Genomic DNA, 17,265 nt, shown 5'->3' on the forward strand with positions numbered 1-17,265 from the left:
GAAGTTCATTTAAAAAAAACTTAAAGCTGCACAGTTTCTTCTATCCTGGCTTTCTTTCACTGAACAGAGAAGGCTCCAAAGAGGAAAAGGTTAGATTATTTGTGGAAATTGATAATTTGACTCTGCTGCTTATTACTTCTCTGGCTTCAGCTTTCCTATCTGTGAAATGGGACAATGATACCAGCCTGTGTAAGGTTGTAGAAAATATTAAAATGAAGTAAGGCATGGGAAAATCCAGGTATATAATAAATGCTCAAAGAATTCTTTGCTTCTCTATCCATTCCCTTCCAGTCTGGAAGTTGAGTTTTACATGTTAAAAAAAAATAGTGGTACCTTTGAGCAAGGAGAGAGAAGGAATTTAACAAATTTACTTCAGGCAGCTTCTTAGCTCAGAATGCACACATACACAGAGCTGGTATGTGGAAAGGCTTTAAAAGCTTCTTTGAAAGGAGAAACCAAAAAAAAAAAAAAAAAGAGAGAAGAAACCAGTGGAGAAAAAAATAGCAACTCCTAGTAGGCCTGTGGCATAATAAATAACCTAGGGACCTGGCTTTCTGGCTGTTGTGTCTTTGGCAAGTCACTTGTCTTTTCTGGCTCTCACTATTCTCATTTGGCAAATGAAGAGATTGGACCAAGAGCCCTGTTTTAAAAATTCTACCAAGTTTTGAGGCTTGGTGACTGGCAATTTGGAATCTCAAAGGGTCCTGCCTGGGGAGTCTGACTTGACATGACATACTTGCAAAGTTTAAATCTTTGCTTTGTTTGCTCCATCTTGGCCAGCCCTGCCCAGGCTAGCAGCCTCTGCATTCTCCCTTGTTGGTGCTCAGGTTCCCAGCCTATTGTTTATTTAGGGATTGCAATTTCCTTATTGGCGTGCGCCTCCGCCAGTAGGGTTGAGAAGTCAACCACAGGCCTCATGTGAACTTCCCCTTTCAAGTTTCAATAATGACAGTGGGGCCTTCACATGCCTCATCCCTAAGGCACGTTCCAGTTTCCACATCCATCAGGCCATGCTGGTGACTTGGGGTGGCCTGGATTCCTCTGCCGCCTGTTGCTTTTTCCATGAGACAAACTGGTTGAACATAGAAAGATTTGTGGTATGTTTTGGAGATCCTAAGAAGGAGACTCCAAACCAGGGCTGTTGAAGGCGTTTGTGAGGATGATTTAAAAGAAATGGGAAGGGCAAGTTCAGGTTGATAGAGGCCAGTGAATGAATAGAGCTTCCTCACCCAATCTTTTCCTAAAGAGCACTGGAAGAGAATAGAAGTGTCAGATGCCCGTTGTTTCATTACTCCTTGAAATGTAATCACTGTTTTGCAACGTAGTATTTCACTGGATCTCTGGGAATTCAAACTCTCTTTGTATTTATATGTATGTGAAAGATGACTTTGATCCAGCCTTAGGGAGGGTGGGGCTGTACACAGCACACACTGAGGGGCTATCTTCTTATCTGGAAGCACTTTCTGAAATTTCTTCCTCCCTATCCTCTCTCCCTAATCTCTTCACTATTTTATTTTGACCTTGCTCCATGATCTTTAAAGGCTAGTCATGCTGTGTGTAGGAAGGGATCAAAATAGCCCACATCTAGGTGGCACACCTTCTCTGAAGCCAGTTCTTTTGAGGTTTTTCCTGGAGACAGCAAGATCCCAGTGTGTGGCTGTGGCTTCCTCTCTTCTCTATATGGAGGGAACCATTCCAGTGTATGAATGGTGTTAAAAAATGGCTGAAGAAGACAATGTAGGTGATACAAACAAATATTATCTAGCACTTCATGAAGCAGTTTCCATTTGGAGAACTGAGAAATGGGATAGGAGGAAGGAAGCTTTTATAGGATAAAGAATAAAGAACAAGGAAGAAGAAAAATAGAAAATATCTGATTGGTTGGGGCCACATAGTCACATTTGTTTGAAGTGAGAAGGAACAAGGAAATTAAAAGTCAGAGTTGGCTTGGCATGTGGAGATAGGCTGATTGGATACACTGCATTTCTGGTCAAGTGGAACATTTACAGGGATGTAAAAGTTATCTAAGTATTGGTTTGCTGACAAGGAGAACCAAGCAGAAGTTGAGCCATCGTGGACTTGGAAAGTTATTTTAACAAAGGGAAGATCTTGGGCAAGTTATTTACCTTTTATAAGTCTCTTGACCTATAAAATGAGTAAAATAAGTAATTCACAGGGTTATAGGAAAGATTAACTGAGACTTTTTCTAGCACAGTGTTTGCATTAGTAATCAATACACATTAGCTGTTGTTGTTATTAACTGCATTTTTAATGCCAGAATGGAGAAATACTGCTTCTGTCCTATACTATTCTATATATTTGTATAATGCAAATATATTTATTCTTCAACATAAATGAGGAAGAAAACAGAAGTCTAAAAAAGAAATATTTTGATACGGCTTTGTACCCCCCTGAGGAGTTTACAAATAAATAAATAAAATAAATAAAATAAATAAATACAGATCTTTGTGTCACCTCCATCCTGAAAGGGAATGTCTTTGGGTGACACCAAGTCATTGGTTCTTTTTATTCACTCCTTAGGTGAATCTGATAAACCTAGTCCACGGACTGGCACCGGGGAGCCTCTGTATTAATGTGTGTTACAGGCATGTGGAAATGATTTTGGATTAACAAGTGCTACCTTCCATGCATTGGGAATGTAGAAAGCTATCAGTATTAATTGAAGCAACTTTCTGTGAAAGGCTGATAATCAGCCAAGAGGCACAAGTGCAACTACACTGGTTGTTATAATATATTTCTCTGGTTATCTCAAATCCCCAGATTATACTCCCCCACTCCAGCAACTAAAGAGTTAACCCCTGACTTTTCAGAGACTTCCCAGACCTGGTTCCCTTGCTCTAGATGGTGTCTGTTCTAGTTGGTTCTTGTCCTATGCTGTACTGGTTGAGTGACTCAACTATCACTCTGATTCTGTTTGATTTAATGTATCCTCAAACCTTTTCTGACTCTTTTTCTTTTTTGAAGCTTCACTATTTTATTTTTTTGTGACTTTTCATGATTTCCATCATTTTTCACTTCTTCCTTTTGGTGATTCCTGTGCTGTTTTTTCTATACTTGATTCTTAACCAGGTCAGAATTCTTTCAGCACTAGGCTGATGATCTATTTTCTCTACTGTCCCAACTCCCATTTTGGCTTCTGTTTTTTATTATTAACTTCCCAAAGGCCATCTTCTTGCTTAAAAAAAAAAAAAGATTTTATTTATTTATTCAGGAGAGACAGAGAGAGAGAGAGAGAGAGAGAGAAAGAGAAAGAGAGAGAGAGGCAGGGACATAGGCAGAGGGAGAAACAGGCTCCATGCAGGAAGCCCCGATGTGGGACAGCTCAACCACTGAGCCACCCAGATGTCCCTTGTTGCTTTCTTTTTACCAGCTTATAAACAACTCCTGTCATACCCAAGTGCCAACTATCTTGATTGTGAAGAGTGCTTAGCATTCAGTCCCTCCTTCTTTTCCAACTCCTCTGCAACAAAAAGTGATCCATAAATTTTAATTAGTCCTGTCTTCTTATTCCTCTTCATACATAATTCATACTTGTTTTCTTATTCTTTCAACTTATATTAATTAAATATTATGTGCTGGACACCATGCTGAGTACTCTAAACTTTGCATATGTTATTATTTCTGGCTGGAAAGAATTTCATCTTCCCTATGATAATCTTATTCTTATCCATCTCTAGGTCCAATATTAGACTCTTGTGCTTTGTGGAAATTTGTTGACTCTGCTATCATGGTCTTGCCCATTTCTGACTTCCCTTTGTTGATTTGTAGAATATTGTATCTAGCTGTATTGTGGTGTTATCTTTCATGCTATCACTTTTGTATTGCAAGTAGCTGAAACCCTTCTGTTGTATTTTGGTATTCTGGGAGGAGTGAATGGTTCAGATATCTGTACCTAGCTATTCAAATGATGTTATAAGGGCACAATCACTCAGGCAGATTCTTAATCATGGTACCAAAGAAGCCCATGACCAGCCACAGGCCCATATTTTCCTTATTATTCATAAGCTCAGAAAAGGAGAAACATAGCTTAGAAAAGTAGAGGCCTAGGAATAACATAAATTCTAGTTAGTCTAGTTCCTAGACTAACATAAAGTCTCCTAAAAGAACTCTGATTGGCCTTGATGGCATAACGAGGTCACTGCAGATCAATCAGCATCCAAAGAATCCATGGTACTTGCCACTGAGCAGGGTCATCCATGAAACCCCACTGAAACCACAGGGAATTGGGGTGATGTAGTTCCCAAAAAGAAAAGCTGAACAGACAGATAAAAAAGTAATCGATAAGTGCTGCAGCTAGAAATGGGAAGAAGGTAATCTTTGTAGAGCACCTACTGTGTGTTGGCTATAATAATACTACTATATAATGTACTGGAAGAAGTACATGCTTTCAATCATGTAATTCTTATAACAACCTTAGTTTATAGGATTAGTGAGGGTAGGAATATGTTCACAAAATTAAACGGGATAGACCAAAAGCGTAAGCTACTGTCTTCTACATGTGCACCTCATAGAACTGAGGAATGGGTGGGGCCTCACTACACTGTTGTTGGCTGATGATAATAATGATGGCAATCCCTTTACTCTCATGGGGGATGTTCCATGATAGGTAATTTGCATGCATTATTGATCACTTGTAATTTTCATGACATGCTCTTGAACATAGTCTTATTTCGGGGATTCTTAGCATCTTGCCTGAAGATGTAAAAGCCCAAACTAGGATTTACATCCTGATTTGTGACTCTCTGAGGGTCAGGAGGATTGTTCTATCTTCAGCTCTTTTTTTTGACTTGAGTCTATCAACAACAAGAGCAGCAACATCAAATTGATATATGGAGACCAGAACCTCAATGGTTGTATAGTGTCCAGAAAGAAACGTATCTTCTGCCCATGGGTCATTAGCAATGTGCACAGAGACAGGATGACAAGAAGGATGCATTCCTGGGGCATGGGCTTCATGAAGAATGAGTGAAGCTGGCAAATGAAGCCTTGGAAAGAAACATCAAAGCACCCTAATTGCTTTGAATTTGACCTGATTCTGTGCTCATGTGTTTTGCTATAAAGAATTAAGTACCCTATGAACAAAAAACCAATACTACCACCAAAAAACAGCATGTCGTCTGTCATCTTCTCATCTATGTCACCATCTCTTTACAATTTGATAACGCCCAAGAAGTTGAGTTACTGATTTTTTTGTTTTTATTTTTTCCTTCTTACATGCTTTAGATCCAAGCTGACTTCTTTCTGGAGTGCTTGACTTGGGCTCACAAAACCGCGGTTAATCCCACACAGTAAACCCTTCCAAAGCCAGGGCGTTCCTCAGATAGCCTAAGACCTAGGGAAGCTCAGTTATGTTTGCAACTATGACTAGATGAGTTTTAAAAGTTAAGCCTTCAGGAGCCTCTGTGGGATCCAGTAATAATAGTCTAGAATTTTATCCTAAATAAAGCATAATATAATTAGGTTGGGATGTTTCCTGAACATTAAATCACGTCTTCTTCCTTAAACCAAATTGGCCCTAAGTTTGTTGATCAGTGTCCATAGACTGATATGTGATCACGGTGAGTTCCATGCTCTGTAAAAATTGCTTATATTTTCTTTCTTGGCCTGATATTAACGTGAAACCAGTAATTCTTACTGTATTTGAAAAAAAGTGCATTGTGACACTCAGCAATAACATAATTGTTACTTTTTGTGACTAAATGATACTGCTTTTTTGATATTCCACCCACTCATCATTTCAGAGTTCACAGTTCCTAGAGAGGAATTAAAATCTTTTTCTTGCTATTGAAGGGGAACATAATGTTTGACAGATACAGAAAGGGTAATAAAGGCATCTGGACTTGCAAAGATGCTCCAGAAAGTTTACTCCCAGGGTTGGTGTACACTTAGGCCAAGATGGATAGCTCTTGAAGGGAGGTTAATATTTTTCTAAATTTACTTGTCTTACAAAATTGTCTTGGTCTCTTCTGCACTGGTCAATCCCGTCTGTCATGTATGCGGGACACCTGAAGTCATTTAAAACATCTAAGTCACTTGAAAGCCTTATGAAAATGCAGATGGGTTAGGGCCAGAGATTCTGCATTTCTAAAACTCTCTCAGGTGATGCCAATGCTGCTGGTCTGTGGACCACACTTGCAGCAACAGTGATCTAGATTGTACTCCATGTTAGAGAGAGAAGGGTGCCTATGAATCTTGTTGAGATCTATCTAGATTCTCATACCTGGCAATGTGACTGGTACCCAAAAGATGCTTAGTACGTATTTGTTGAATGAATGAGAAAACTCCCTGCTTCTAAGTTTACTATTAAATGTAGCAAATATGTCTTAGAAAAACTCAGAGATTAGTAAAGCAAAGCAAAGGTGAAGCAGAGATAAACTTATTTCAGTCTTCTCACCTGACTTACTTTCATTGCTATAGTCTAGCAGCCAGACTAACATTTATGGCTGATTTGAGACTCAGCAGGTGGGCCTGTTGGGGTGATGGCTGCTAGGTGTTCAATTCCAGGGGTTTATTTATTAATTGCCCTTTAAATACCTATTTTACATTTTTTGAATGATAGATATAAAAATGTCTTGGGTATGAATCTTTAAGTAGAAGTTATGAGTTGTAATTGATGTATAAAATTTTTACAAGTGTTATTTTATGAAAGTGTGGAAATAAAATGATTTGAAAGATATTCAATTCAGATATTTTTTCCAACTAATAAGGAATGAGCGAACACATTTCAGCTATTTTTCCCTCCTGAAACTTTATTTCCCACATTCTTACAGTCCTTAATGAAAATACAATGTAAAAGCAAGACAATTTCATGGTTGTACTATCTCAAGACTATTTGAAAAATGTCACCTCAGACATGTAGTGGTAGGTTTTTAGAGTATGAGAGCCTATGTTCTTTCATTGCTTTGAGCTCAGAGGAGGCTGTGGCTGTCAGTAAACCACGTTTGAGTTACAGAAGCCAACAAGGTGATCTGGGTATTTAAGCACCTAATTATTCAATGGAGATTAATGATAGTAAGTTTTCCCTTGAAGAGCCAAACATTGTTTTGACTCTTCACTTTAGCATATAATCCTGAGCATAATGTGGTCAATAAAATCCTAATTTTTATTTTAAAATTGACTTCTAGAGGAATTATACTGGGAAAAATCAAATCAAATAGAATACTTTGCTGTAGGACTTCCCAGAGCCATTAATGGTAATGTAAGCATTAATTATTCTCAAACTTATTTGATGCTGCAATCCCTATTTCACAGAGCTTTTGTGTTCTGTGGATTTTGGGAAAAGCTGTTCTGTGTGTATTTCATTTTCTCCATCTCCAAGGAAGGTCCACAATGATCTGCTCTAAGAGTTTGCTTATGTGTAAAACATAATCAAAATGAGTACTTGAGGGGTGCCTGGGTGGCTCAGACGGTTAAAGTGTCTGCCTTCAGCTCAGATCCCAAGGTCCTGGAATGGAGCCTCACATCAGGCTCTCTACTTAGCAGGCCCTCTGCCTGTTCCCTCTCCCTCTGCCTGCCCCTCCCTCTTCTTGTGTTCACTCACTCTCAATCTCTGTCAAATAAATAAAATCTTAAAAAAAAATGAATACTTGAAAAATCACTACATAAATTGTTTTAAAATATCAGTGGTAAGTAACGTGTAAAGATGTTCAGATGAAGAAAACTCTGGTGATTGGGAGTAAATGTTGTTCTACCTTCTAAAACTACACTTTTCACGACGTTACAGCATTATGTCTTCACTCTAGATCAGTACTTTTTTAAAAAAGATATTTATTTACTCATGAAAGACACACAGAGGCAGAGACATAGGCAGAGGTTCGATCCCAGAACCTAGGGATCATGCCCTGAGCCACCCAGGCATCCTTCGAACAGTACTTAGAGTTTTTGAGATGTGCAGTTAGCATCAGTTTTGAAGGGCAACAACCATCTACCACACTGAGCCATATTAGGACCTGTGAGGTGGTTGCCTTCCATTGTTCTCCTTAAATATAGAAGTTTATAGTAATTCATCTCAGTCTTAGAGATTTGAAAAAAAAGAAAAAGATGAAATTTCTTCTCCCTGAATTCCTTAAACAGAGGCAGCAGAGAAGCTGTGACCATGGCAGTCATTTTATTTACCTTTATATTTCATACTTAGATTTCCTCACATCATTCTTTGCCTCAGCATTTTGAGTATCTTCTTGGGCACAGTCAATACACCATCTGACATATCTATGTATTTTGTATCTGTTCTTTTCTCTGGACCTTAATGATATACTCGTATCTCCTTTTCTCCATGCTCAAGATTTCAGGTATGAGGTCTGTTGTCCTTAAACTTGACTTCTTAAAGAACACAAATGTAAATAAGGACAGGAAAAATAGACATTAGTAAGTTTGAATTCCTCAACAACAACCGTCCCCGTTTCTGGCTTTTCGTTTCGGGGCGTGGCTTGGGTCGTTCTTTGCTGGTCTTTTGGGGCGTGCTGGTCGGTGCTGCTTGATGGGTTGTTTTGTTGGGGGCTAAGTTATTGTGCTTTCTGTGTTTTCGTTTAGTTTCTTTTTTTTGGTTGCGGGTCTTTTCGTTTGATTGATTTCTGTCTTTTCGTCTCTTTCTTTTCTTTTCTTTTCTTTTCTCTTTCTTTTCTTTCTTTTCTTTTCTTTTCTTTTCTTTCTTTTCTTTTCTTTTCTTTTCTTTCTTTCTTTTCTTTTCTTTTCTTTTCTAAGTATCTTGAGACACCTGTAGCTAAAAGGGAAAAAAGTTTGTGAGGAAAAAAGAAAAGTTGATTAAGGAAATTAGTAATAGTTAAAAATATTATTTTTAAAATGTGTTCACTATTTGGTGAAATTTTAACTCAGATGCATATAGGTCAAGATAATTTTTTTCTTTAAAGATTTTATTTATTTACTCATGAGAGAGACAGAGAGAGAGAGAGGCAGAGACAGACACAGGCAGAGGGAGAAGCAGGCTCCAAGCAGGGAGCCTGACGTGGGACTGGATCTGGGGTCTCCAGGATCACACCCTAGGCTGAAGGTGGCGCTAAACCGCTGAGCCACCCAGGCTGCCCGATAATTTTCTTATGTTACGAAACTTTCTATCTTAACCCTGTTCTGATCTTTCTTTAGCAGTATGTAATTTTTAAAAGTGCGGTAAAAAGCTCCATCTAACCTAGTTAGAAGCTGGCGGGCAGTTGTGGTCATTGCTAACTAAAGCTTCAAGATTTGATGGAGGGGAAAGCTGATGGTTTCCCTCCCACTCCCCTTGCGTATGTGATAGAGACCTGAAATTCTAAGTGTATCAAAAATTAAGGTATAAGACATGAGGACCACAAAGTGTACTGTACATACACACACGTCTTTATATATGTATATATATGTACATATGTATGTACATATGAATATGCTCACTTTAGGCTTGGGTCTGAAATCCCAGAAGATTTTGTATTAGAAAAGCACAGATGTAGGCCCTTTCTTTTACATTTAACTTTCAGTTAAACTCTTGTAAAGATTGTACTTAGATATTTGTAGATGCTGAAAGATTGTATCTCAAAAAGAGGAAATTACTGTCACATTGATTAGGGTTTTAATTGATAACTATCTTTTTATATGTCTTAAAGTAATAATATAATCTTAAGGCTTTCATAAGGATAAATAAAAGTGTTAATAGTGGGTATATCTGAGTGATGGGACTTGTGCAATCATAATTATATAGCTTTTCAAGTATTCTGTAATGAGCTTGTCGTAATTTTTTTTTAAATTTTTATTTATTTATGATAGTCACACACAGAGAGAGAGAGAGAGAGAGAGAGGCAGAGACACAGGCAGAGGGAGAAGCAGGCTCCATGCACCGGGAGCCCGATGTGGGATTCGATCCTGGGTCTCCAGGATCACACCCCAGGCCAAAGGCAGGCGCTAAACCGCTGCGCCACCCAGGGACCCCTTGTCTTAATTTTATAGTCAGAAAAAATACTGATTTAAAATGACTCTCATTTATTTAAGAAGGCTCTTATGAATGTTTAGAAATTCTTTTTTCTGCATTCTTTTTATTTTGCTGCTCTTTTTATCTCTGGACTTCTCATAGCTCAGAACTCAAAAGATTCAGTAACGATGCCTCCCTACATATATCAGCTTGGGCTGCTGTAACAAAATACCACTTATGGGTGGCATATAAAACAGAAATGTATTTTCTCACAGTTCTGGAGGCTGGAAGTCCCAGATCAGGGTGCAAGCGAGTTGGGTTCTGGTGAGAGCTCTCTCTTCCTGGCTCACAGATGGCCACTTTCTTGCTGTGTCCTCACATGGCAGAGAGCAAAAGAGAGAAAAGAAGCTCTGTAGTGTCTCTTTTTATGAAGGCCTCATCCTTATGACTGCTTGTAACACTGATCACCTCTTAAAGGCCTTGTCTCCAAATGCCATCAAGTCTCCATTACATTAGGGGTTAGAGCTTCAAATAGGAATTTTGGAGGCATGCATTTAGTCCATGACACCCCTTTTACTCAAGCTGGAAGTATAAAGGATTTCTAGAAATTGCATTTGGAATAGAAAAATACTGGCAGGCTGTACATAAAACATGAGTCATGGTTATCTCTTGGTAGTAGGATAAGAGGGGATTCTCTCCATTTTCTAGGAATTTAAGATATATTACTTTTATAACTGGAAAAAATAACAATACTATTTTAAAAGGAAAACAAAATGCTATAAAATATAACATTCCATAATAATCTTTGAAATTTCAGAATCTTTTTATTTCATTTTCTTGTTTTTTTTTCTGAGAATTAATAAAAATATCTTCAGCACTTAAAGCACTTGGATGGTCACACATAGTGGCACTCAGTAAGAAGTTGTTTCTCCTCATTTTCTTCCACTTAATGATGATGACGATGTTAAATGATAATAGTATTGATTATTACATTGCCCCATGAGACATGACATCGACCACATAATGTAAGAAATTAGAATGGAAAATAGCCACAAAATCAGGACAAATATACTTGTTGCAAAGTTTTTTCTATGAGTTAGTTATAAATAGAATAGACCATTCATTGTCTTTACTTTTGGAACTCTTTAGTCTTCTAGATTCTTGAAAATAAGTTGGTAAAAAAAAATGAGTTTGTGTTTTTTTCCCCTCCATTAACATTGAATTACAAATGTAATATCAGCTCTTTGGATTTGCACAATAAAAGGGCAGGTAGATGGTGTCAGGGAGAAAACTTATAGTCAAACTTTCAATGTGTTTTATTCCAAAGACTGGTTGGAGTTTAACACCTCAGGTTGGAGAAGGTTTTTTCTTTTCCCCTGTAAGAGTTCGCTCTCTTCTCGTCTTTCTAAAGCAATATTTCTTGCTATGCTCTACCGTATACATAGAGTCTGTCATTTCCTTAAAAAATTCTCTATGGTTTTTTTTTCCCTTCTCAATCCCACAGTTGAGTGTAATATTTCTAGTTTTTTAACTCTGAAAATCAGTAGATTAGAAATGTCCTACAAGGTGACTTATGTTTATTTTGTCATGCAGGGAGCTGCTTGCCAAATAAATCATTACAATGTACAGTTGCTATAAATTTTCAATATTTAGTGTATCAGTCATACTAAGTCAGGATTCAGTTATTTAATTTCATTGATGTCTGTATTCTAGATGAGAATCCTTTTCCTCATTAGTAGATTTTAATTTCCTTCGCTCTCAGAGTCATATTCCAAGCATGCCTTATAAAACCGGCCACATAATATACACATGAACAAACTGTTTTTGCATTTACAAGTAGACTAGAAATTGTACACTGGTAAACTGTATCTGAAATTATAAATTTGTCCACTTAAATGGTGTTTTTTTTTTTTTTTTAACACTTTAGATCACTTTTATCACTGTTGCTTTGGTAATTTGATTCCCAGACATTAGACAAACATATCTAGGCAACTCTCCATGTTGTATTGACACGTGTTCTTTATTGGAAACTTAAAAAATATCTTACAAATGATCCTCAGAAGTGAAAAACATAAATTATCCTGAATTCAGGGTTATGTCTATACCATAGTTAATGTATTACTACCCAAAATACTTTCTGAAATTCTGTTTTGATGATACTAAAAAAACAATTTTATTTCCTTCTTTTTATTCCCATTTTTTTTTTTTTTTAAAACAACAGGACACAAAAATTGCTTCATTGGAGCGAAACATAAGGGATCTGGAGGATGAGATCCAGATGTTAAAAGCCAATGGTGTGCTGAACACTGAGGACCGCGAAGAAGAGATCAAACAAATAGAGGTTTACAAAAGTCACTCCAAGTTCATGAAAACCAAGGTATGGTCCAAAGTTATAAACTTTTATACTCTTAATGTGACTGGAAAGTTACGGTTTGCATACATACTTTCCCCAAATGCCCACATAACCTGTTTTATGTGATATGATGAAATATATGGACAATAAAGAAGAATGTAGAACATTTTTTGTTCGGAAGTGTAGATTCCAAAAAGAGATCAGGGAACATCTTTGGTTGAATTTCTACTTACTAAGGTGTTCAAGATTTTCTAATAAGTAAGTTTGGTGTCTTGGGAATTAACATTTATTTTTAATAGTCTCCTCTCTTCCAAATTTCTTGAGTTTTCATAAGTTTGATATTTGTGAAGTTTCTATCATTGCCAAATTTTGGCCCATGCCTAGGAAGGTGACTGTGTCCAAAGGTGTTGATCCTGGAAGCCAATTTAATTTCCAGTTGTATAAAGACATTTTGGTTTTAGCATAGTTTTTAAGGCAGAATTGACTTTGCATTCCAATACTACTACTTAAATTATTCAACTTCTTTAAGCCTCAGTTTTTTCATCCATGAAATAGATGCAGGAGAAAGGAAACTACCTTCATCTTTGGGTTGCCTTGACAATTTCAAGAGATTATGCATTTAAAGCACTTAGCCCCTGACTAATCTCTAGAAAGCATTTAATACATGTCAGGCATTGTTATTATTGATATCTATTGCTATGGAATATTTATAAAATATAATTATAGTAACCTGTTCTATTAACTTATATTAATATTGCTAGTTTTAAAGAATTTGGTTTGTTATTTTTCATTAAACTTTGGGCTAAAATGAACTAAACTCTTAAATATCTATTATTTTTACATATGCATAATTGTTAAGTTTATGAATAGCTCTATGTAGGTCTTTTGAGACTTGGAGATGCTTTTATTTATCCCTGGATTTAAACTATTTTGCGTCTGAAATAATAACCACATCAGTTTAAATTTTGTTTTTTCTACCATGTACTCTTAAACACTCCTGTTCTTGTTCAAAGTTTTACTTTTGTTTGTTGCCTTATAAAATGCAGCAGAGTTAAGAGTAATGCAGACTTCTATGAAGAAACAGTGGAAGTAGAGAGAAAAAATGGTTAAGTGATGGTATAATTTTATCATTGTGAAGTATATGCATACTTATTGTGGGGAATTTGCAAACTATAGAGAGGAAATAATATGTAGCATCTACTAAACCATGTCTATGTATGCATGTATGTGCCTTTCTCTAGGAAAAAACAAAAAGTTCGCTTACTTCTGCCAACTTTATATTTGTAAGTTGACGTTGAGATTATGACCAAAAATTTGGATGAAGAGGTGGAGGGGAATTTGAGGAGAATGTCCAGTGGATTTGAATATAACCCCTTCCTTTCAAGGAGTTCCACAAAATGTAGAATGGGCTTTCCTGGTCAAGCCCTCTCTTCCAGTTTCTTTTTTGCAGTCCTTCCCTCTCAGAGAGTTGAGCTGGAGTATAACAAGCCCAATGGTAGGGTGGCCTGTTGACCAAACAATGACCATTCACTCTGGGATTGAAGTTATGAAGATAAGTATGAACTCATAACATTTGGGCAAAATTATTGTTTTGGCCTAAACTTTTCCTCCCCACCCTGTCATTCAGCAGTGGGAAATAGTTCAAGCCCCTTCTACAACTAAAAATGCCATGAAATTTGTCCAGGTCAATAAAACATGTATATGGTCTCCAGCAAGCAGGACTTTATTAGCCCATAGGTGTCTGAAAGACTGTTGGTCCTTGAGTTGGTTTTAATTTTTAATGTTTGGTTACTTTTTATGGTTCTAAAAGTGGTCAGGTCAGAAGGATGTTTGAGGAGAGAAATAGAGTAAGGTGAAAAGAGAGTAGGCTGACGTGGCAAGTGGACTCTGGCAGATCTCTAGCTTGCCTTTGCTAGTTGCATGGTCTTGAGGAGTAACTTATGTCACTCAGCCACTCTTCTATAAAATGGGACAACATTGCAAGCCTTAGAGGGAGACTCACAGGGTTAAATGAAATAATGTAATTAAAATGCCTGGCTTAAAAAAGTAGCTAATAATCATCCCCATTATTACTGAAGAAGTATTACCAAACCTAATAATAATAGTAATAATAATAATAATGTAATATTTGACTTGACTAATGGGGAAAATAGATTTCTAAGAATACAAATAAAATGAGTTTTTATACTGTCATGCAGATACCCTCATAGATTGACAAAAGCTACGTAGTAAGCATTTTTTATATTTTTTCCGTTGATAGAATGTTCTTATTGGATTAAATCTCAACATAGTTTTTATACTTCATATCATTACTTCAATTGCTGATTTTTCTTATTTTTGTTTTGAGAGGCAAGTATGGGTATGGTTGAGCAGGTCTATTAAGACCTAGGTATTGCCAAACATTTAGTCCTGAGTGCTTGTATTCTGTGCTTTGTGGGATCTGGGGGCTGTGTGAACTGATTCCAGTTGGATGAATCACTTGTCATGGAACTTATTAAATTTTAGAGGCATGGAATTGATATCCTCTGAAATTGGATTACTACCATAGTTCATGGTCCATTGTGGCCTGTTTGGATAACTTTTTTACAAAATTTATATGAATATGCTGCTTGTCAACATTATCACAGATATCTGAAGAGTTAATTTTGACAATTGTTTAGTGTCAGCATTAGAGTCTCTTGAATTTTTCATTCATTCATTCATTCATTCATTTATTTAAAGATTTTATTTATTTATTCATGAGAGAGAAAGAGAGAGAGAGAGAGAGAGAGAGAGAGGCAGAGACACAGGCAGAGGGAGAAGCAGGCTCCATGCAGGGAGCCTGATGTGGGACTTCATCCTGGGTCTCCAGTATCAGGCCCTGGGCCAAAGTTGGTGCTAAATCGCTGAGCCACCCCGGCTGCCCGAACTCTTTCATTTATACAGAATTGTATGGATAAAGCTTTCAATGGTGGATTTTTTTTAGCTCTCTGATTGCCAAAGACTTACCAAACCCCGTTTTTAGCACATGACACTGCGCTAGCTACAGAGGGGCTCTTAAAAGTAGTGCATATTCAGAAATGTTTCTCACTTCAAAGTCAACACTGACCACTTAGTTGGGAAAGTAAGAAATGTCCTAGAAAAACTACTCCAAAGATTTGATAAGAGTAGAGGTCACTTGTGGCTGCAGTAATACAAGTAGTTTAGGGGTTAGTTAGTGTTTTTTGTCTAAATAACCAGATTGGCAAAATAGCAATGACAGGTCTGGTGAAGAGTGCAAACTCAAATTAGTGACTGAGCAAACCTAGAAGGATAAGTAAAAATACCATCCTAAACCAACTCCACACAGAAGAGGAAGTGGAAAGAACTCCAGTCTATGTGAAATGGCAGGTTTTCCAAAAAAGGAAAGAAATGTTAGATTTAAATTGTGAACACCTAGAGGCTCTGAAGCTTACTGAGGGAAATGGAAATGTAATTGTGAAACTCAGGGGTTTAGTGAGGCAGTGATAGAAATGAAAATCAGAAGTGACTTTGGATCCCAACTAGCAAAAAATGCAGGCATAGTTGACTTTAGAAACTGTTATTTTAACAGTTTTTAAAGACCTTGGTCTTGGTAAAATATTTCAGAAATTCTTAATGAGATGCTACATAAGGAAGGGAGTGGAACTCCGGAAACCAAATCTGAAATTGCAGTTAAATATTGTTACTTCTTCTAGCTGTTTGTAATGAATATGTAGAAAGCTTTTAAAAGGGTCCAGAGAACTTTTTTACCTGGTATTTTGGAGAGGCACTTTCAGAGTGATAACAGTTTGCAAAGAGCAGCCTTAGAGGTGTTCTTCAATGTGAATATTTCTTTAATGGAAATCTAAAATGAGTTCTATCATGATTCTCTGGAAGTTCACTACTTTAAAAAAAATATATAAGATAAAAAATTCAGCCTGATTATGAAAAAAAAAGCTCCTAAAATTGGATAAACACATATTTACATTCTCCTTTTATTTTTTGTTTTTTGGAAATTTTAGCCAGAAATTGTTTTTATGACTCATTGGTGATAATTGTCTCAGCATTTGATTTCTCTTCATTAACAGGGCATGACTTCAAATCATTCTCAATCTCAGTATGTAATTATTTGCTCCAAGTGGGTAATAAAGGCAGCTAATAATAATTCTTGTATACAAACTCATTTTTTAGATGCAATAGTATATTGAAATAGGCAATTTTAAGTTTCAGTGAAAATTTGACATAGAAACAATGTTGTGGATGTAAAGGGAGTACTGCTTGCATTAATTATTAAAATAAGTAGTGGCAGCCCTGGTGGCTCAGCAGTTTAGCATCGCCTTCAGCCCAGGGCGTGATCCTGGGGACCCGAGATCGAGTCCCACGTCAGGCTCCCTGCATGAAACCTGCTTCTCCCTCTGCCTGCGTCTCTGCCTCCCTCTCTCTCTCTCTCCCCCCCCCGTGTGTGTGTAATAAAAATAAATAAATAAATAAATAAATAAATAAAATAAGTAAAGCATGTAGGTGAAGGGAAAGGAAGTATTTTAAATAGCCATGTGGATGGAATGGCATGCACGCACCTCCATTTTGACGCTGAACAGATGACTGGGACTGGTAGGGTCTCTTGAAAGCTTTGTGATTAAATGAAGTAGAAGTAAAGACCCAAATTGCTTTTATAAATTATGTCATAGAAAAACCATGACATAACATGTTTGCAAAGGTGGAAGGAAAATTGCAAAAAATTTAAAAAATACAGTTTAGAGTCTCAACTTGTGCAAAGATACCAGACATAGTTGGCCAGGATGGAAATCCCTGCATCTTGAAGCCCTTTGGCACATGCACGTTTTCCCTGAGAACTGAGACTCAACCCTGAAAACTTAGAGGACTCAGACTGCACAGACAGAATCTAGAGGTCATGAAAAGCATGAGTCACCATCAGGAGCACTGTTGAGCCTCTAAGAATGGAATGTACCATGTAAATAATTGTTTTTCTGTAGGGAAAGAGTGATGGCATCCCTTGTTC

At 37.1% G+C, this 17,265-nt stretch overlaps 1 protein-coding gene across 1 annotated transcript in view; it reads left to right on the top strand.

Moving 5' to 3' along the window:
• Positions 1-17,265, top strand: part of ERC2 (ELKS/RAB6-interacting/CAST family member 2) — a 946,536-nt gene that overhangs the window by 281,108 nt on the left and 648,163 nt on the right. The window contains exon 6 of the mRNA XM_038566126.1: positions 12,135-12,290. Within this exon, the coding sequence (XP_038422054.1) occupies positions 12,135-12,290 (156 nt within the window). The remainder of the gene's footprint in view (positions 1-12,134; positions 12,291-17,265) is intronic.

Source organism: Canis lupus, chromosome 20 (genome assembly GCF_011100685.1).
Source record: "Canis lupus familiaris isolate Mischka breed German Shepherd chromosome 20, alternate assembly UU_Cfam_GSD_1.0, whole genome shotgun sequence".
Taxonomy (NCBI): domain Eukaryota; kingdom Metazoa; phylum Chordata; class Mammalia; order Carnivora; family Canidae; genus Canis; species Canis lupus.